This window comes from Populus nigra, chromosome 17 (assembly GCF_951802175.1).
Source record: "Populus nigra chromosome 17, ddPopNigr1.1, whole genome shotgun sequence".
NCBI lineage: Eukaryota > Viridiplantae > Streptophyta > Magnoliopsida > Malpighiales > Salicaceae > Populus > Populus nigra.
The window spans coordinates 6538630-6560688 of NC_084868.1; the positions used below are offsets into that span (position 1 = coordinate 6538630).

The window sequence follows — 22059 nt, forward strand, 5'->3', positions numbered from 1 at the left end:
ACACTTCTTATCCCATATATAGTCTGGTCGATTGTCTACTTTTATCTTAAATATTAGAAGATCTTAGTGGGATTTAATAATAATTTTATCAATGTTGGAAATTGCAGCTTATTTTGACACTTCTTTAGCAACTTTCAGTGCTTTAACTTTCGAAAAAATGTCTTCTTCTTTAGTCGCAATACAATACAATAATTTTTTTTGAAAAGTTGTTTATATATAAAGTGAAATTTTAGAAACTGAATTATTTTTAATGTTTAGTAATGTTATGAAAAATGAATTGAAAAATATTTTTTAGTGTTTGGTCATGTCATGTAAGATGTGCTGGAAAATAATTTATTAATGTTTTTATTTTATTTTCAAATTTATTGAAAGAATATGGATTAAATCTGATAAATAAAAAAGTTGAATGATGATAAAATTAAAAAAAAAATTAAATTTTATAAATTATTTTAAATAAAATAAATAACAATCAAAAGAACGAAGACTAAGTTTGATATTTAATAAACTTCAATTAACAAAAGAATAAAAGAAAAATAAATAACAATAAAAAGAATAAGGATCAAAATTAATATAAAAATTAAATAAAATCAAGTTCTAAGGCATAAAATTAAAAAAAATAAAAAAAATTAAAGAATAAATTTGATATAATCAATAAATAATAAAATACTTTTTAATTTTTAGAAAGTATTTTTCATTTAAAATAAAAAAAATACTTTACTGAAAACGACCAAAAACAGGGCTTAATGATAACTTCTTTTTTTTTATTTTATTTTACAATTGGAAGTTGGTTTGTCTCTTGTGCAGGAATGTCAATATAAATACACACCGCAAGAAACGCTTCTTAGAGATAGAGTTATGACGAAACCAATGGGTTCTGAACGGTCAGTAATGCTCATCAGCAGACTTTTTATCCTCAACTTTCTTCTTCTCTGGCAACCTGGCACTGGGACTAATAGTACTACTATTGATGATAGAATCAAAGAAGTCGAAAACAAGAAATTACTTCCAGATGATGAAGGTACAAATTAATCATTATCTAATTCATTCAACTAATTTGAAAAGATATCTCATGAAAACATTGTACGTATTAGTCATTTATTTAGTAAATAAAATATATATATATGCAAGTGCAATAACATAGTTGAGTCTCATTTATTTTACTGGTTTCATTTCGTGATTAAACACACTTCTTATCCATTCTAACCCGTACATGTAAGTATATAATAAGGTCGATTGAGTGCTTTTATCTTAAATATCAGAAGATCTTAGTGGGACTTAATAAGAATTTTTTTTCGGCAGTAAGTGCTCTTCAACTCCTTTCACAGAATTTGCAGTCATCTTCCACACAGTTCTCGCTGTCATCTTCCACACAGTTATCGCTGTCGTTTCCTATTTGTTCTGACAACCAGGATGCCGAGATCAGATGTGGTTACCCTGACAACACCAAAAATGGATCGTTTCGTTCGGTCACTGAAATGTATGTATAAAACTTGATAGATTCAAATTCTGATTGTCTCGATGTGAATTACTTCAATTTCTTTGACAGAATCTTGCCACGAAAAAAGTTGGATGGATCTATTCACAATTCAATAGGTTGGTTCAAAAACTTGGAAAGACTGTAAGTATCGTAACTCCATATACATTTCTCTTTTCAGTATTGAATCTACAGTGGTCACCATTGATGAAAATGAGGTTTGATCATATTGCCCACAACAGTGATCTTTACTATAATCAGCTTTCTGGTGAGATTCCTTCAACGCTGGGGCAATTACAGCATCTCAAGTATTTGTATGTTAAAGCTTGGATTCCTTGTTCTTTATATATAAATGATGGCATGCATAGGCTCTTCTTATTTCTAAATAATGGTAAAATGGCTTTGTCCAAAACTTCAGGGACCTTTCAAGCAATTCGTTGACCGGGTCTATACCTCCAAGCCTGACAATGTTGCGGAATCTGGAATATCTGTAAGTCTGCCAGTTTAATTTGGGTTTATACTTTAGTTTGCTCAGTTTTGAATCGCATTAACCTTATCCCTTTCATCATAAATATATGCAAATTAGAATTCCATAAAATTATTTTAAGCATCGTATGGATTTTATATCTAACATATTTCTATCACGCTTGCTTGCTAGTTCTTACCGAAGTCATATTTTTAAGGACAATTAATAATTAATAACTAATTCTAAATTGATTTGAAATTGTAACAAACGAACCTTTTTAATATTTTTTCTTTGTGTTTGGCTTTTGTGTGATATTATGTTTTTTTTTTTTGCTACATATAACAAATTTTATCATCTCTTGAAAGTAATAAACTCTTTTTTAGATCAAATTGCTATGGGTGGAGTGAGAGATTTCAAATTGGAGTTATTTTTTATCTGACAGAATTGTGTTGAAGTTATATATATATCATCTAATAGTTTAAATTTTGTAATTTCAAAGATTAGTTGAGAGTATGTTAGAGTAATATATATAGCTTATCAAATAACTTAAATTTTTAAACTGGAATGATTATTTATCAATTATTTATATAATACAAAGGCATTGAGATTATAATTTGTTTTTCTAAAATAACTTGTAGATTATATATATAAAAAAAAAACTGCGTAAAATTTCAGAAGGAATGTCTATCATCAATATTCGTGAAATATAGAAAACTTCAGGAAGACCTTTTCTACACCACAATTGATTAAAGTTCCATTGATACAATATAGAATTGAATCTGTACGTTGATGATATTAACTGAAAGTTTTTATCTTCGAATCAGGGATCTTTCCAGCAACGATCTTGATGGCACCATCCCTTCGAATCTGAAGGGTCTACAATCGCTTCGTAGATTGTAAGTCAATGGTATATTTGCAAGATTTTTTTTTATTTTATATATATGTGTGTATTCATTCTGTTATCTGTGTTGAAAATCAGGGATCTTTCCTATAATAAATTGACTGGGCCAATACAAGACAGCATACAACATTGTAAAAACTTGACAGGGTTGTAAGTGTTTCTTTTTACAGATTAAAGCAGTCTTGTATCTATATATGGACAGCTTAATTCTTAATCAAATACCTGTACATCTTCCTGTCACAGCTATGCCGACCGCAACTTCCTCAGTGGTACTATAAACGAAAATTTGGGCACACTCTCTTCACTTAAATTTCTGTAACTTATATTCATTATACTTCAAATAATATAACCATAAATTCACTCAACACACACCATAACGAGATTATAATAATTTATGTTATCACTCAGTTACGTAATTAATTATCTCGTAATTATGCTAGTTATTATATTAGTGTAGATCATGTTTTTACCTTAAAAAAGTTATAAACAATTGAGTATAATTTCAAATAAAAGTTATTTGTGACCGAGATCGAGAAGAAAAAACATATTCACTCTTGTTACGTTATAAATACTATTTTATTATTTTGTTATCTTAAAAATAATGTAATAGTAATGTCTTGAAGTGGGCCCGAAAGATAGTAGCACATGATAAAGGCACAGCAAGCCCAACAAGGGATTATTAATTTACCACTTGTCTTAAATGAAAGGAACAAACAACAACCAATAGACATGGCCACATGGGCCCAGATTCCGAAATTATTAATAAGAAAATACAATGTTCAATATCATTTATTTATTTATTTTGACTAGTTTTATAAGTTTTAAATTTAATAATTTTATAAACCTTCAATAAGACTCAATACCATATGGTTCTCTGTGATTGCATAGTTCTAGTTATTCACTGCTCCTTTCATTCTACATGATACTTGCGCCTTATACATTATATCATTCGATTTGCAGGGCTCTTCTTTTAAACTCGTTGTCAGGCGGTATTCCAAAAGAATTAGGAAAACTGTCTGCACTCAAGTATTTGTGCGAAAAACTTACTCACCACTTCTTTTAGTCTTTATTTCAAGAGTATTATAAATTTATCTACTTATTTGTCTGTTTCTCTGGAGAAAAAGGGGCCTGGCTGGCAATGATCTTCATGGTGAACTTCCGAAGGAGCTTGGAAATTTAACCAACCTTCGAATCCTGTAATTTTCTTCTTTTTTCTTTTGTCATTTTGATCATGGGGAGTCGAACTTCATTTAACTGTAGATGAGGCCCCATGTGAAAATTTTGAAACATATAGCAACCTATGTAGCACTATCAATAACTAGAACTTAATTTCTTGTAGATACTTGACAGCGAATAATTTTAATGGGACAATTCCTACGACATATGAGCATCTGACCAATCTTCAAGTGTTGTGAGTTTCTTGCTTTTATTTTCTCTTGCAATTTAATTGTTCGGTGTCATATAATTAAAGGAAGCATTTGGGTCAATGCAGTGGGGTAAGTGGAAACTATTTGTCTGGTCCGATACCTGATTATATTGGAAAATGGGTGAACCTCAGCGATCTGTAAGTTGTTTTTTTTTTTCTGTAAAACATATTCAAGTTAAATGTAATAATCTATTGAGGATTTAATTAAACTTATGAAGCAAAACAATTTGGTGCACTGAGCTGACTGTTGCATTGTGTACTTAATTGTCAGGGTCCTGATAGGAAATAATTTTTCAGGGAATCTGCCTGCAGAAACTTTTAGTCTGACAAAATTACATACATTGTATGTGTAATCATGTTATTTTATTTTAATGTGGAGATAGACATGAAACATGTCGTTTTCTTATTAATGAGTTATAAAGTATTGTTCAATGATTCCAGGTGGGTGAGTGATGTAAACAATCCCGGAATATCTTTCCCTAAAGAAGTCATACCGGAACCCAATTATCTGTCTTCTGTGTGAGTGTTTTTCTTCATATTTATGGGATTAATTTGCGAAAAATATAGATTAATGTGCATGAATTTACTCGAAAATCTTTAGACGTTTAGTTTTCCTAGTAGATAATCAATTCTGTTCTCTCAATTTCAATCGTTGTGTAATATTATAAAGAAACTATTTGATAATGACTTACATTTTATTTATTTAGTTTATTATGTTAATTAACTAATGACTTTAATATTATATTAAAGAACATTTGTAATTCAAAATTTTACACTATTAAGAATGTTTTTCCATTAACTCTATCATGTTTAAAATTGATGAAAAACATTGAGAAAATGGAAGTTGTTAATCGACAGTCTCTTACTTCTTCAATTGTTCCTGCAGGGTTCTGAGAAATTGCAATATTAATGGTCCAATACCCGAATACATTGGCAAGTGGCCTCAGTTATCATATCTGTACGTTTACCTTTTACGAAATCTCCAGTAATTGTTCAATCTTAGGTAGTCTACACCAACTGGTTGAAACTCCATCGTGTAAATAACTCAACAATTATGTCTATACATTGATCTCATTCGTTCTTTCTTTTAACTTTGATCGACATAACCAATTAAGTCTCGAGTTTTCTATTTTGGGTAATATATATTTGATGCGTTTCTCTTTGACTCGCAGTGATTTGAGCTTCAACAACTTAAATGGTAGCATTCCAGGACCATTTCCGAAACTGACAAAGTTGTATGTGCTTAAGTTGTTTATATTTATATTTATATAATATAATGTATAGCTGGCGAACACTGTTGCTGATGTGATGGTGTTTCTTGCTTAGATTTTTAACAAGAAACAAGCTTACTGGGCTTCCTTCATGGATCACTGATCCGAAGAAATCGAATATCAGTCGTACTACAGTGTAAGACACTAGATTAATGCAAGCTTATCTGCAACTGTCTACATAACTTCTTTTGAGAAACTTTTGAATCACTCCTTTATCTGTGTCGAAACTAAGATATTGTTATAATTTGATTTTCTCTTTGTCTATTTTTAGGACTTCATCAAACAATTTCACCTTTTGGATTACTTCACAAAATTGTCCTGATGCTATAATAATGTTCTGTGGTTATGCCTCTTTATTATGTTATCCTGACCATTATATAAAGACTATTATGATACAACCAAGGACTAAACTATACCTTTTTTAGAATTCAAGGGCAAAATCATAACTTTTAAAAAATTAGGGACTAAACTGTAATTCCTTCATCTTCAACCCCAAAATAGATTTTCTAGAATTTCAACATGATTCTTTCTATACAATTCTTCAATAATTTCCAATTTTATTCTAATATTAAAGTTATTTAAAGTCTTTTACTCAAAATTCATCAAAACACACAAGCATAATCCCATATCAATTCATTTCTATATATTCTATTTCAATATGTATTTATACAAATATATATTATTCTACACATGAATTACTTCAAATAAAATCACTAACATCACATAAAATTTAATTTTTCATAAAATTAATTATAAACGAAAGACCTAAACCAATACCATAAATCAAATAGAAAGAGATTAAAAAAACCTTACTCAAGAGTTAAATGATTATATGATGAATTTTGAGATAGGGTTTGAAGAAATTTTTCTGCAAAAGAAAGGGAGAAAAAGCTATCGGTTATAGGGAAGAAATTTCACTAGAAAGAGGAAAGTTTAAATAGTTAAATTCTGCAAGCTTCATTTTTATGAATTGTTAATTTGCAGGGATCTTTCTTACAATGACTTCAACGTGCCATGTAAAAATATAAAATGCTTGGGACTGCAAAATGTAACCATGTAAGGGGACGAACCAAACTCCTTTCCATTTTGCTTTCTGTTACGAATTTATTGACTTTAATGAATCACTCCTGAAGGTTCTCATTGATTTTTTATTTGTTTTTGTCTAATTTCATGATCTTGCTGCTTTTCAGTCACCCGACATGGTATGTGATACCATCATTTTCTGCAATAAGAGTGATCTTGAAGTATGGCTAACAAATTTCTGTGTTAATTCTTAATTAGGTCTTTCATACATGAGATGAAGAGGGGAAAATGTCGTCGAAAGCGTATGTTCATTCTTTTGAAATCTAAATGCATTTGGGATTCCTTATCTAACCTTAATGTTTCAACCACTAGTAATACACTTACGGAAATCTAAATGCATTACCACAGCGTATTACCACCAAATACACTAGTCATTTTCCATTTGTAAGGAGTTTGTTTTTCAAAAAAAAAATTAAATAAATAACTCTCCTAAATATTTTCCAATTAAGTGCATTCAGGCATAGGCGCGCGCGCATGTTTGTACTGAAAATAAGTTTTCCTGCAGATAATTCCCTGTTTATAAATAGTGGTGGTGAGGATGTATATTACGGAAAGGATCATTATCATAACGATACCTCCATATCAAGTTTTAATCTTAGTCCATCTGATGATTGGGCTTATAGCTATGCTGGGGAGTACCTCAACACAGACTTCAATGCCAGTGCTTTAGTAAGGAACTTGACATGTGAAATTACTAGCGCTAAGGCAAAGATAGATAACAATTTTCGTCTTGCTCCCCTCTCTCTAACGTATTATGGCCTCTGCTTGCGTAAAGGCGAGTACATTGTGACACTTTATTTTGCTGAAGCATTATCTTCTAAGAGTGAAGATTACAGCACATCAGGAAAACGAGTGTTTGATATATATATTCAGGTAAGTATTAACTTGTCAGAATCCTTATTTATGTACTAATGTCACACACTTAAGAAAGTCTTGATTGTAGGGAACGAATAGAAGGCAAGATGTCAACATAAAGGAAATCCCTGGAAAAGAACATGAAGGAAAACAGCTAGATTTCCCGGTTAAAATAAATGATGGTTCGTTAGAGATCCAGCTCTTCTGGGCTGGCAAAGGATCTCTATATGGACCTGCAGGTCGCAACGGACCTCTGATATCAGCCGTTTCCATCACTCGTGGTAGAACCAGGATTTTTATTTTTTTATTTTTTTCTATTAAAGCCCAGGATTCTGTTGCTGACTTCATTCTCAGTGTGAGAATAGTTTATTGCTTGGCTGACAACAATTGTTTTCTGTATGTTTCTCAAGTTCCAAGAAAACTGCATGGTTGGGAAATTGCGTTGATTATAGGATGCTGTATTTTGTTTCTGCTGCTGTTGCTGGCCTTCATGTGGAGAATGGGCTGGATAGGTGACAGAGAATTGCGAGGTAAGCACTTTTTTCTCTATCTGGATAATTCTTACCATAATTGTGGTTCAATTCACTTGACTCGTGTGTTATTGGAATATGTAGAAACCAAAGTGAAGATTGGAGAAAGAACTTTCACCCTTAAACAGATCATTCATGCAACAAAAAAATTTAGCCCCAAGATGCAGCTTGGTAGCGGACGTTCAGGGATAGTATACAGGGTAAAAAAAGAATTTTACTTGTTCCTTAATTTTTGCCTTTGGAAGAATAACTTTTATGTTATTTAACCTTTCATCATTTTGATTTCACATGCCTGCAGGCTGAATTACCAGATCTGACTGTGGCAGTGAAGAAGCTATTCACTCATTCAAAAGCAGTAGATGAAATAGGAAGTGAAGTTTATGCCAGGAAGGCCTTGGACTTGAAACATGAAAACCTTGTTAATTTGATTGCTAGTTATTCCAGAAGGCACCTAATTTTGCTCATCTACGAATATATGGAACATGGCTCACTTGGACAAGTTTTATTTGGTAATTTTCTGATCTCTCGGTCTCAATCTAATTTGGCATTTACAAATTTTGCTAACCAACTTAATATTTTAGTTTAAAAACCTCTATTTTCTTAGAAATTTTACTAGCTAGAAATTAAAATGGTACTTCTAAGTAATGCACGAGGCTCCAATTTATCTAGTTTACTCCTTAGGTTCCATTAAAATGGTGTAATTTATACACCTAACCTAAGAGCAACGAAAACCGAGCTACGTGCAAGGCAATGAACTCTTACTTAATGCATGCTTAAGTCTTGTTTGTTTTCTCTTTACCTTTTGATATATTAAATGCTTTTGGATTTATTTACACACACACACACATGCTAGAACTGATAAAAGTGAGGTGTTTATATACAAAGTCATGGTCCATTAAGAAAAACTTCCAAGTTAATGATAGTGTTCTTTTAAATATTCAAGCCTTGCGTGCAGCCCATATAACGATCTAAGTGACTTTACGATGGCTGGTGTGTTAATTTTTAAAGTTTATACCTTTTATTTTCTCTATACAACATTACCCCTAGTTTGTAGTTTATCTTTTAAGATTGTCAAGTGTTTTGAAGCTTAAGAATTTTCAGTGTACAGTGTTAGTTGAGTTTGGTTCTAATCAAAAGACCTTAACCTTATAGTGATCCTTAATCAACCATTTTTTCACCATCAGAACATAGGAGACTGCTGACTATTGACTTGGGGATTTGCAGGTACAAATCCCACTGTGCAAATTGATTGGCAGAAAAGATTTATAATCTGCAGGGGAATAGCGAAGGGTTTGAAGTATCTTCACGAAAGGAATCCACCAATAATTCACAGAAACATAAAAGCCAATAATATTCTGCTTGATGCAAGTTGTAATCCGAAAATATCAGATTTTGGATTGGCAAAGCTTTATGAAGAGGAGAATCCATATATTGCGATTGGAGCAGGAGGAGATCTGTAAGTAAACATTGACTTTACAATTTTATTTGGAGAAAATTGGGTTCCTATTTAATCTATCATTTCGTTGCTGTTGCAGTCTATACATGTCACCAGAGTATGCAACCCGGAGAGCCATGACAGTGAAAGTCGACGTCTACAGTTTTGGGATCCTTCTCCTTGAAATCGTTAGTGGGAGAAATAATGCTGACTACAGAGCAAACCAAGAAACTGTTTTTCTTCTAGATACGGTAAGAGCTAGATAACTGTTTTTCTTAATTAACATTTTTTAGCAAAAATATGATCAAATAAGCTTACCAGACGTTTGATTTTTACGAGGAACAAGACGATGATGTGATATCAATTTAATAATTTAATGTTTTTGTTACGAAAGAAAGGTTCAAAATCAAAACCTTTTTGATAAAATGAGGTAATTTATATATATCAATTAAGCCAGTATGTTATTCATTCTGATACTATATAAATCGAAGTTTTTTTCCCCATACAACAATACTTTAATTTTGGGTCTCATGAGATACTAACCCTCAAATGATTGGTATTACTTGAATAACTAATCCAAAAACAATATTTTGAGATAATTAGTATATGGATATGATATTCCTTTTGGACATATTTCTTAGAAGTTCAAACAATTGCAGGCTGGTAATTTAAATGCGCGGGGAAGGCTAGGAGACTTAGTTGACCCAAGCTTGCGCACTTATGACTGGGACCAAGCGAAAATTGTCCTGAACTTGGCAATGATGTGCACCGATCAATCACCTTCTCTCAGGCCTACAATGTCTCAAGTAGTGGCTGTACTTGAAGGCGAAAAAACTCTCGAGGATCTCTCTAAAGAGATCGCTCCCTCGACATGATTTGAATCTCTCCTGCTTCACCGGATGGTCAGTGTGTATCTTGTGTGGTTTGCCGGTTTCTCCATATCTATTGAAATTTCTTCCTTTTTTTTTTCTTTGGTTTCTTTTCCTTATCCACCTTTTGATTTAAATCTTCCTGATAAAGATTGAAGGAAAAATATGTACTGTTTTTTATGGAATTATGGCCCTGGAGATTGCAGACCTCGTTTGTTATGTGACATCTATATATATGTTTCATGTTGTCAATTATTCTCACTCTATGAATGTTTTCCTTACATTTTAGCATATGCAGTCTTCATTGTAATTTATTTATTATTGCTATTGGTGTCATATTCTATATACAAAACATTTTTATAGCTTTAAAAGTTTGCACTCCGTAAATGTCAGGAAAGGGAGTTGGTAGGAACCAAAGAAAAGGTAGGATTTATATTTCCAAACTAGATATGAATATATGCATTTAACCCCAAAACATTGCACAAGTTTTATTTTACAAAAAACTCTCCTTACTTTGAACACCTAGTGGGTAGTTTGGCTCAACATTTCTATGATGTTGTAACTATTACTGAGAGAATAGAACAAGCAATAAGAATGGAAAAAACGTTAGAGCCTACTGAGAAGAAAGGCTTTACTAGGAAAAAGAAGGATTGTAAGGTGAACAACGTGGAAAAAGGGTATAAGGGTAAGAAAAAAAATTACCATCATTATAACTTTCAAACACCTACCTAACAAGTTGCAAGTGTAAACTTTACTAAACCTTTCTCGACTAACCAACAACACAAACCAAATGACCAACAAAGTAACCAAATTGTTAATCCTCCAAAAAAGAATTTTCAAAGAACCCAAGAATGATTGCCACCATTACCAATTCCCCAAGAAGAAATGTACTCAAAGTTATTGAGTATTTGACAAGTGGCCCCTGTTCCCTTAACCCAACTCCAAACTCCATACCCATTTTGGTATAAGCCGAATTTGACATGTGAGTATCACGCCGGCATTGCTGGACATGATATTTAAAGTTGTAATGCATTTAAAAACAAGCTTCTACAATTGATAAAAGATGGGTGAATAACTTTCGACGATGCATCCAATGTGAATTCCAACCCTTTTCCTAATCTTGTTTCAAGTAGTGAAGGGGTGAATGTTTTGGAAATAAGGGGTAAGAAAGAAAGAGTTTTGAAGGTTTCCAGGGAAAGACTGTATGGTATGCTGGTACAGTCTGGATATTTATTTGAGTTTGAACTAGTAATGAATGGAAATAATTACTGCAAGTCCAATGGCAAGGTGGGATACCACATTGATGATTGTGAAGAATTTCACCAAGAAGTGAAAAGGATGCTTGCTTTTGGCATGATAAGGATGAGGAATGAAGAAGAGAGTAGTGAAGTAGGGATGACGAAGTAGGGATGACAAGCTGCTAGGAGAGAAAGGTGGAGGTTTGTAGACTCTAACCAACTATGGGTGGTCCACCAAAACTAATCTTGACTAAGTTTGTATGAACAAATAATGGAAGTTATGGCATAATGCCTTACAATTATTGGTATTCTTTCAACAATAAAAGTCTCGCTCTTATCTTCCATGCTAAAATTGGCGGTTTGACTTAAAGTGGTTGGTGTTTTACACTGGAAAAATTAGAGAGACACAAGAAAACTAAAGGAAAAGAAATAGTTTATGCTTCTAAAGATATGGAAGTGAACAAACCTATTAGTGAAGAGGAGTCCAATGAATTTCTGAAGTTGATGAAGCATAGTGAGTATAGTATGGTAGATCAGTTGAAGAAAACTCCTACTAGAATCTCTTTAATTTCACTGATCTTGAGTTCTAAGTTACACCATAAAAGCATCGCAAAAGGTGTTGAATGAAGCATATGTGCCACAAAATATCACTAAAGATACAATGGGACATTTAGTGGGAAGAATTCAAGCCACCAATTACTTGTACTTCACTAAGGATGAGCTTGACCTGGAAGGGACTTGGCATAACAAGCCTTTATACATCACCGTGAGATATAAGGATCGATTGCCTAATCAGCAAAGTTTTTGTAGATAATGGTTCAACTTTGAATGTGCTACCAAAACATATGCTACATGAGATGCCAATTGATACTAATTATATAAGGCCAAGCACTATGACAGCTAGAACATATGCTACATGGTATGATTGTTTAAAAGCTTTTTCTATTTTCTCTTTTATATTTCTTGATTTTTTAGATCTTTTGTTGTTAATTCAATATTTGTTTCTTTGTTATTTTATGTTTTTAATATGGGTTAAGGAAGATAATTTTTATTTATATTGTTATCTTTGATAAAATTGAGGAGAATTAATAATGGTAGTTGATATTGATAAAAATATAGAGTGACATATTTAAAATTTATTTTTGATTGTCTGTTTTGATTTGAGGTCAATTATATTTTGTCTTGTTGAAAATGCAATTAAACTAGTATATCAATTCTCTTTTAGTTCCAAAAAATGGTCAAATTGTTATGTTAGAACAAGTAGGAGGCAATGCTTATTATTAATTCACATGTATGGAAACTACAAAATTGCTAAACATTGAATGTGAGCTTCTTTTACACTCTTTTATAAGGTTTTAACTTGAGTTTTTTTTTTTTAATGTAGATGGATTCAAATTTTCCAAGCTCTTTTACTAATTTTCTTATGAGTGAGTCAGAAGATATTCTCTCTCAACCAAGTGATTCTAATCAATTAATTGATGACTTAACATACTCGAATTTAAATGCCTATTCGACAAAAAAATCACAAAGAAGTAAAAATTTCTCACCAGAGGAAGATTGCTTACTTGTCTCTATATGGTTAAATACAAGCAAGGATCCAATTACAAAAGATGAACAACAAACAAAATAGTTATGGGCTCGCGTACATGCTTACTTTGTAGAGAATGGAGGAAATTTGAATAATCGTTCCCAAATAAGCATCTCAAGTAGATGGCAAGAAATAAATAGAGAAGTCGGTAAATTTGTTGGATTTGTTACTCAAATTGAAAATCGTCAGCAAAGTAGAATGACCAATCAAGGGTAATTTTAATATTCATTTCCATGTTAGTTTAGGAACAAAAAAGTCTTATTAATGCAAGTCCGGCTTCATCAACTCCATCTACCCCTGATTCTGTTAGTTTAGGAGAAGATAGTGAACCATTGATTTATCAAGATAGACCAATTGGTCAGAAGGCTGTAAATGAACGACTTAAACGTAGACAAGGAAAAGATAAAGTTGGGGAGGTAACTATAACAAATCTCTTACAACAATTCAGGGATACTCTAGTTGAAATTGAGGATCAGAAAAAACAAGACAGGAAAATTATGTTAGAGCAACAAGCCATGATGATTCAACAAAGTCAAGAGAAATAAGAATTGGACAGGATTGAGAAAGAAGAACAAATTATGATAATGGATATTTCTAATTTGAATCCAATTTCTGCAGCATATTTTCAAAATAGAAAGTTAGAAATTATGCAAAAGAGGGGTTTTAATTTTTAATTAACTTTGATTAATTTATTGTAAAGTAATGTATTTTTAATTAAATATGTAGAAAATTCTTGGTTATTTTAAATATATTGTTATGAAATTGATATCAATTCATAATACTTTTTTGAAGTTCCTTTAACACTTAACAATAATAAATAGGATTAATTAACTTAAAGGATAACCCATAATGAAAAAAAAACATAAAAAACTTGAAAATTATGATAACATAAGAAGTTCAAATCTAAAGATTCTACTCGTTCCCATATTGTTCCCACAAATGCTCAATCAAATCTTCTTGTAGTTGAGAGCTAGTTGCTCTATCCCTAATTCGATTATGAGTTTGAAGAAAATTATGTAGTTCTGGTATTTACCATGTGACACTGATATAAAGGAATTGACTTCATGCTCATGGTCAAATCCAAAGTTCATTGCTCCTTCATCCTCAATAATCATATTATGCATTATTATGCAAGCTTTCATAATATATGCAAGCGTTTCTTCATCCCAGTATCGAACAGATCCACGTATAATTGCAAAATGAGATTGGAGCACCCCAAATGCTTGCTCCACATCCTTCCTTGCAGACTCTTGCTTGCTTGTAAAATATTTTCTCTTTGCTCCTAATGGTCTTGGGATTGTCTTAACAAAGGTTGACCAATTAGGATAAATCTCATCTGCTAAATAGTCTCCCATTGTATATTCATGCCCATTAATTGTATAATTGACAGGAGCAGTACGACCTTAAGTGCAGCAAAGATAGGTGACCGATCAAGAACATTAATATCATTTAATGATCCAGGCATTCCAAAAAAGGCATGCCATATCTAGAGATCTTGTGAAGCCACCGCCTCTAGAATTATAGTTGGTTCACGACAATGACCAGTATACATCCCATGTCATGCAATTGGGCATTTCTCCCATTTCCAATGCATACAGTCAATGCTCCCTAACATTCCTGTAAATCCATGCTGCTCTCCAATTGATAATAATCGACAAATATCGGTCTCGTTTGGTGCCCTTAGATACCAATCACCAAAAACTTCTACGATTGCTTTGATGAAAGCTCTAAGACTTTCTATCGCAGTGGTTTCTCCAATTCGAAGATATTCATCAGTAAGATCTGCAGGAATACCATATGCAAGTATTCTGTGAGCTGCAGTTACCTTTTGAAGGCAAGATAAACCAAGAACACCAAGAGCATCTATCCTTTGTTTGAAATATAGATTATGAGCTTCTACTGCATTTGCAATCCGAAAAAAAAAGACAACGACTCATCCTAAATCTTCTTCGAAATTGACTTTTAGTGAATTTAGGATTTTCAGCAAAATAATCATTATATAACCTTAACTCACATTCTTTTCTATTACGATTGACAATATTGTGATCAAGAATAGAACCACGATACACTGTTCTCTGCCCTTGATTATTCGATTCTTCTTCAGCAACCACAGCGGTAGCAACTTGAAAAGCGAACACAGGAGTGTCATCATCAAAATCAAAACCATCATAAAAATTAAAATTAGAATGATTCATGATGAATTTTAATGAAATATATTTTTGATTGGAGAGAAAAAAATGGAATGATAAGAAAAAATGTTAAGGTATATGAGAATATTTATAAATGGATTATTTTTTAAAATTTTGAAATCTTAGAATGTTGACAGTTATTTTTTTAAAACTTAAAATTTTAAAATTTAAAATGATGGCAGTTATTTTTTTAAAATTTAAAATCTTAGAATGTTGACAGTTATTTTTTTAAAACTTAAAATTTTAAAATTTAAAATGATGACAGTCATTTTTTCAAAGCATGAATTTGTTTTAAAAAAATTTGAAAATCAAAATTTAAAATATTGACGGTTTTTTTCAAAGTTTGAATTTGAATTTACTTTTAAAAAATTAAATTTTTAACAGTAACATATAAAACTGAAAATTAAAAATATTCATATAAATAAATTTTAAGTTATATCTTTTAACTTTCATATTATTTCATTAATTTTATATTACTTTTATAAATTACTCATATTAATTATATAATTAATAACTTCATAATTATATTATATATAAAATATCTAAATTAATTATATAATTATATTAAAATTAATTTAATATGAAATAGCTTTTTATCATTGAAATTTATATAATAAAAAACTATATTTATACTATTTAAAAAATTATTTTATTAATTTAACTCTTCAATTTAATTTTTTGCTTTGAAGATGCTCTAATGATGCAAAAAAATCGACATAATGAAAACAGAAGATGAGAACATGAACAAAGACTTAACCATAACTTTTAAAGACGTATTATTACCTCCCACTGTTCAGAATCCGTGAGTCCAATCATTTATGTTATTATTTTTAATATAACATAAAAAAACAATTAAACCTGAAAATTTAATATTAAATAAGATAAAGATAAATTTATATAAGTTTCATACTTAAAAAATATTCATTTCAAAATAGGTTAAATAATAATAATATAAAATTATTATTAAAACATCACCTAACAACTTAAATTTTTAATTAAATTTATAATAATTTTTTTTATATAGTAGCCCGGTGTAGGTATAAGAAATTGGACAAATTAGACTGTCATTAAATTTTGTACTTGTAGCACGTTACTTATCATCTTTCCTTTTATTATATGTAATTAAAGACTTATTTAATATAATTTTTTCTAGTTTATCATAGCTTAATGGCACTGGCTATTCAATAATATATTTTGATTATTATAAAAAATAATCAGTTAACCACATGTATAATAAAAAAACCATGCCCAATAAATTTTTTAATAAATATCTAGACATTAATCTCACAACCATTTTATTTTTACTTTAATTTTGAGAAGCGATTATTTCAAAATACTTTTTGACATTTTAAGAGAGACAAGTGATTGTGAAATTTTGCTCTCTAATGTTTTCTATTTTTTTTTTTTTGTCGGGCTTTTCCTCGGTGCTGTTATTGAATTCGTTAGATCATTTATAACCTTTTACGTATATATTTAGATATCATAACATTCAAACTTGAGATTTCATAAAACAAAATTAAAAAAATCAATGTTTAAATCTTAAAATACTGAGAAGTGATTATATAAAGGATTGGGGATATAAAAGCAGCTATAACCTTTTACTATTACTATTAATTACTGGCCTAATTTCAATTCCCCACTATGTATTTTTCTTTTATGATTATTTCTAACTAAATAAAACAATTAATAAAAGTAACCAAAATAATAAAATATTTAAAATTGATTAAATTTTCTGAAAATAAATAGTTTTTGGATTTAATATTTTTATTTGAAATGTATAAAAATAAAGGGTCAAAAGTTAAATTCTGAGAACCACCATTAAAAAATATTTTACATGTAAAATATTTTTTAAATCAAATATTAAAAAATATTTTATATATAAAACATTTTACATGAAAACATGTTACACGTAAAATATTTTTATCAATGAAATATTTTACGCTAAACAAAAGCACCCTAAGTATATTAAACAACTCTTCTTCCACCCTTATCTGTACTGGTTTTTAGAATTAAAATTGATGAAGAAATAATTGTGAGAATTACCGAATAAATTCTCATCGTTTAACTTTAATTATCCGTCGTAAAAAGAAATAAGAACATAACAGTTTTTAGCTTTAAAATTAGAGGTTTTTCCTTTGAAAAAACAGTTCAGAAGATTAAAAAAATATATTTAGGGGCAGATAATTAATTTATAATAAATCCAAATTCTAGTACATAATAAGTTGACAAAAATACAAACTCAAGCCTATAACCCGGAGCCAGAACCCAAGCCTGATCCGAGCTCACACACATGGGTTGAAGTCACACTCAAAATTCTACTATATAAACTACAAAGTGTGTAGATAATTTAAACAGTATTACAGAACAATGACAGTATACACATAGTATAAACAAATTAACAATATTACAGAACAATCACATTATACACATAGGGAAAGTGAAATAACTTAGATATTATGCAACAAATGGAGGGATCATTGTCTTCACTTACCAATCAATATGAATCCCTTGGATTTTCAAGGAGGTGAAGATATGCTTCTTTATTCACGGACTTGATTCCTTAATCTTCAACCTTCCTCCAGATCCCTGGCTTGTCAACCGGACATGGGAAATTTTTCAAATTGAAACAATTGCTAACCTCAACATAACGTATTGACTGCATGGTCTTCTGTAAGTCAGTCCAGTCTTCATCCAAGAATGGCAAGAACTTCAAACACAAACCCTCAAGGTAGTTCCAAGAGAAGGCACTGATCTCTTCCTCGGAATGAGCACTTGGATTGATGCTTTTGAGATCTCCTTTCTCAAGGCAGAGATATTGCAGAACAGAAAGCTTCGTTGGATTAATCCATTTAGGCAAACTTTTGTGACGGTAGCGCCTAAGATACAATTCCTTGAGGTATGGAGGAGGGTGTAGTCGATCTAGCATCTCTAGGATAGTTCTATCTTTACAATCTTCAGTGTTGATGGCTAGAACCCTAAGTTTCACAAGCTTTGATAAGAGCTCCCCTTCACTTTCAGTGATTTCGCTCTCATCGCTGAGGTTCATTCGAAGTACTCTTAGTTGGACCAGTTGTTTTAGCTCTAGGAGATGACAACTTTGTGGTGTGGCTTGACGTACCACCCTGAAACCTGATAGTTCTTGAAGTTGAGAGAGGTTTCCAATTCCTTGGGGTAGGTATTGGAGACCACAAGATCCACAGTCCAGGACTATGAGATTCTTCAAATAAGAGATTGATGGATGCAGTTTAGTTAAATCACTGCATTCGGCTAATATCAAAAGATGGAGATTACGAAGTTTTCGGATTGAAGATGGCATTTCTTTAAGACCTACAGCTCCACTGAGATTTAGATATGCTAGGCGTTGGAGCGAAAAAATCCAGCTCAAGAGCTTCTCCATGGAAGTGCTATCTAACCTAATTCGAGAGAGATCCAATACCCTGAGAGAGTCAAGTGACACCATTTGGTTCTTACTGAAAGGAAATTGACCTTGACTGCTGGCCATTAATAGCAATGCCCTGAGCTTTGAACAATGCTTTAATGTTACTGTGCTCATTTCACTCGTCAGGCCCAGCCATCGTGAATCAGGTGACAATTTCTGCTTGCCTGCTTCAAAGCTACACAACATCTCATCTTCAGCAAACATTGTTGTTAAATCACGAACCAAATCATGCATCTTACAGCTGTAGACTCTTCCATCATAGCCACGCCTCTCCACAACTTCTACAAGGCATCTTCTGACTAGATCTGTCAAATATTCATATCCCAAGTCCTCTGCGGTTTTTGAGTGCTCTGTTCTCTGGATGAAGCCCTCTCCAACCCACCAATGCACTAATTGCTCAGCTTGAATCACGGAATCTTCAGGATAAATTGAGAAGCATAGAAGAAATTGCTTCAGATGTGTAGGGAGTGCATCGTAGCTCAATTGCAGAGAAGTCTTAACTGAGCTATTTTGCTTCCTGGTAGTCAATTCATGGAAGTGATCAAGAATGTCTTTCCACTTGCCAAGGTTGTGAACTTCTGTTGCAAGAAAGGCTGCTATTGTCTTAATTGCAAGAGGGAGCCCCCCACATTTCCCCACAATTTCTTTGCCTACTTTTTCAAATTGGCTATTAGAACATTTTCCCTTGGTCTCCTGGAAGGCAAAGTTGCAGAACAATGACCAGCTGTCCTTCTCATCAAGAACTTTTGGGTGGTGAATGCGTGAACTTTCAACTCCCATATGGGTTGCCACATCTTCATTTCTTGTTGTGATCATGACACAACTTCTCTTTTCTGTTTTTTGAATAGCAGAACATAGCTTACCCCACAATTCTTGATTGAAGCTCCAAACATCATCCATGACAACGAGGCAACTCTGACCTTGAAGTGATTGGTTGATAACGTGCAACATTTGGCCTAGATCAGACACCGGGGAGGGATTCTCTCCTAACTGCACCAATATGCTCTTGATTATCCTTTCATCACTGAAATCCTGAGAAACGGACACCCAGATTTTTTTATCAAAGCAGCCAGCGACCGCCCTATCTTCAAAAAACTTTTGTGCAATGGTGGTTTTACCTAAGCCCCCCATTCCCACAATGCCAATTCTTTGGAGTACTCCACTTGCACTAAAAATCCATCGTTTTAGCATTTCTATATCTTCTTCCAGTCCAATAACCTCAGATGGCTCAAAATCCTGAGAGGTAAATACCTTAGGTCGGTAAGTGTGGTCTCCCAATGATAGAAGATGTTGTGGAGTTAAATATGCGCTCAAGTCACTCCCCATCTTGCCCATGCGTGAGTTCAAGTCCATCAATTGCCTCCCCATTCGACACCTGAAGAAAAATTCATCAGGTGTGTATTTGGAGCAGGATCCATCTTTCTGATAATCATATCTAAGAACGCAATCTGTCAATATGTCATCTGCTTCGTAAACCAGATCTCTCAGCTTGATCAAGCTCGTCTTGAGAGTTTCCTTCTTCATTTTGAGGTTATTTGTGTCAGCAAGAAAGGCTTTGACGAGGTCGAGTTGTGTCTTCAAAGCTTGAAATTGATTTTTGAAGTCAATTGCAAATTGAGCTTGATTCATGAGAGCGCTAAACACTTGATCTCCCAGGTATTCAATAAGAACAGTTTCCACCGCCATTTGCTTGTTCTGATGATATGAGAGAGATTCACAAGTCTGACTTGATAATCAGAAAATGCATTAAATTCCCTGCAATTAGATAATCCCACAAGGCTAGAAATTAGAGGGAGCAGAGAACAAACCCCCAAAAGTATTGATCCATGCAAAATAGCAACACAAGCGAACTAGCAGAAAATCCTAATAGGATCATATGTCAAAGTCTAAGCCTCTACCCATTACTCGGAGATAAGCATTCATGATGTCTTGCTATTATTCCGTATATGATTATGGGTTTCGCTGATTTTATGTAAGAAACGCTTTTACTATTTTTGAGCAGAAGAGTTTGAATTCAACAATGGCTAAACCATTGCCAAAATGAAGTGAATATAATATTGTATTATTTTATCCTCTCATTAATTAATTTTCAGCGTGATGATTAATTTGGTACTTGTTTATGCAAGTGTTTTCCTTCCTCTAAAACCTTATAATGATAAAAATAGAAGATTTATAAAGCAAAGATAAATCATCTGTGACAATATTAGCTAACATCTTCCAGAACTCATCCAATTATTTTCTAAATAATTTAAGAACATAATAAATATATAGAAGATTACTTACCGAAGTGTGGTAAAACAGATGCTTCCAAGTGAGAGATTCTGATGATAGATAGATTTGTTAGATGTGGCTTGAATAATTGCAAACAGGAGAATAGAAGTGAAAGAAAGGAGACAGACGAAGCTAATGGGATATCAGAAAAATGAACGAGGGAACAGCTGGTTTCGGTATACTTGTAGAAGTTGTGTAGGAATGCAGTTGATTCAATTATAGGGCCAATTAATTAATGTTGCTAATTTATAAAAGTGATTGGTGTGAATAAAAGAGCAAGTCTTTCATTGGATTTATGTGCATCTCATTAGGAAAACTAGGGTTGCGAATAAGTACTCTTTTTTTGTGAACAATATTAAAAAAAAAAAAAGAGATTGTTGCATAATAAAAATATTACCTCTCATGGTTTTTTATTGAACTTCAACTCTTTAAATAATTGGCAAATCTTTACTAGTGATTTTATACTTTTGTTGCTTGTCTCCATGTGTAGGCGTTGTGATTGGGTGATTTATAATCTTGTTGTCTTAGAGCAAGTCTTTCATTGTAATGAACTTGAGTAAGATAAATTTTGGGTTCGTGAATTCCATCAAGTTCAGCTAGGGTTCATATTAATACTAGGTAGCGACTTCTATTCTTTTGGTTTCATTGATAAAGAAAAATAATTCTTTATTCTTTAACCCACACCCTTTCACGCTAAATCCTGTTTTGAAAGGATGATCGTCGCAACACTGCACATGTACACTGAAAAGATTTTTTTTCTCTTAATAAAACAAAATAACGACAATCATAAGTGGTTACTTTTTATTTTTATTAGAAAATATAGAGGAAGCTATCGAGTTGTGGCCTTCATACTGATGCTTTAGCTTTACTAATCTTTCCCTACTTGATGATGCAAAAGATTCGACATAATTGAAACAAAAGATGCTGAAAATGAACAAAGACTTGACCACAGGTTCTATGAACTTGCTCTAAGACAACAAGATTATAAACCACCCAATCACAATGTCTACAAATAAAGACAAGC

General features: G+C 32.1%; 3 protein-coding genes across 7 annotated transcripts; 1 reads left to right on the forward strand and 2 right to left on the reverse strand.

Annotated features, from left to right (window-relative positions):
* The first annotated feature begins 824 nt into the window (after nucleotides 1-824).
* On the forward strand, nucleotides 825-10601 carry LOC133676747 (probable leucine-rich repeat receptor-like serine/threonine-protein kinase At3g14840). 4 transcript variants are annotated; one of them, XM_062098478.1, is made up of 26 exons: nucleotides 825-1018; nucleotides 1300-1477; nucleotides 1547-1618; nucleotides 1717-1788; nucleotides 1893-1964; nucleotides 2765-2836; nucleotides 2920-2991; nucleotides 3802-3873; nucleotides 3966-4037; nucleotides 4181-4252; nucleotides 4334-4405; nucleotides 4539-4610; nucleotides 4709-4786; nucleotides 5154-5225; nucleotides 5440-5502; nucleotides 5594-5674; nucleotides 6523-6594; nucleotides 6820-6863; nucleotides 7127-7494; nucleotides 7565-7757; nucleotides 7887-8006; nucleotides 8091-8206; nucleotides 8305-8515; nucleotides 9231-9462; nucleotides 9542-9692; nucleotides 10101-10601. In XM_062098478.1, exons 1-26 carry the CDS (start codon nucleotides 856-858, stop codon nucleotides 10314-10316), a joined length of 3078 nt encoding a protein of 1025 aa, XP_061954462.1. In that variant the 5' UTR covers nucleotides 825-855; the 3' UTR covers nucleotides 10317-10601. The 4 variants fall into 4 exon arrangements, with proteins under 4 accessions (XP_061954462.1, XP_061954463.1, XP_061954464.1 ...); XM_062098479.1 differs by having other exon boundaries at nucleotides 7565-7754; XM_062098480.1 differs by lacking the exon at nucleotides 1717-1788.
* A 3482-nt stretch (nucleotides 10602-14083) lies between these two features.
* On the reverse strand, nucleotides 14084-16141 carry LOC133677537 (uncharacterized). The gene is made up of 3 exons (XM_062099617.1): nucleotides 16109-16141; nucleotides 14733-14961; nucleotides 14084-14538 (listed from the first exon to the last, which is right to left on the reverse strand). Exons 1-3 carry the CDS (start codon nucleotides 16139-16141, stop codon nucleotides 14084-14086), a joined length of 717 nt encoding a protein of 238 aa, XP_061955601.1.
* Nucleotides 16142-17494: 1353 nt separating this feature from the next.
* Nucleotides 17495-21265, reverse strand: LOC133676667 (disease resistance RPP13-like protein 4). 2 transcript variants are annotated; one of them, XR_009835647.1, is made up of 3 exons: nucleotides 21048-21265; nucleotides 17726-20519; nucleotides 17495-17652 (listed from the first exon to the last, which is right to left on the reverse strand). XR_009835647.1 is itself a non-coding variant. In XM_062098383.1 (2 exons), exon 2 carries the CDS (start codon nucleotides 20448-20450, stop codon nucleotides 17886-17888), a length of 2565 nt encoding a protein of 854 aa, XP_061954367.1. In that variant the 5' UTR covers nucleotides 20451-20519; nucleotides 21048-21265; the 3' UTR covers nucleotides 17495-17885. The 2 variants fall into 2 exon arrangements, 1 of the variants encoding a protein (XP_061954367.1); XM_062098383.1 differs by having other exon boundaries at nucleotides 17495-20519.
* Between the last annotated feature and the right edge of the window lie 794 nt (nucleotides 21266-22059).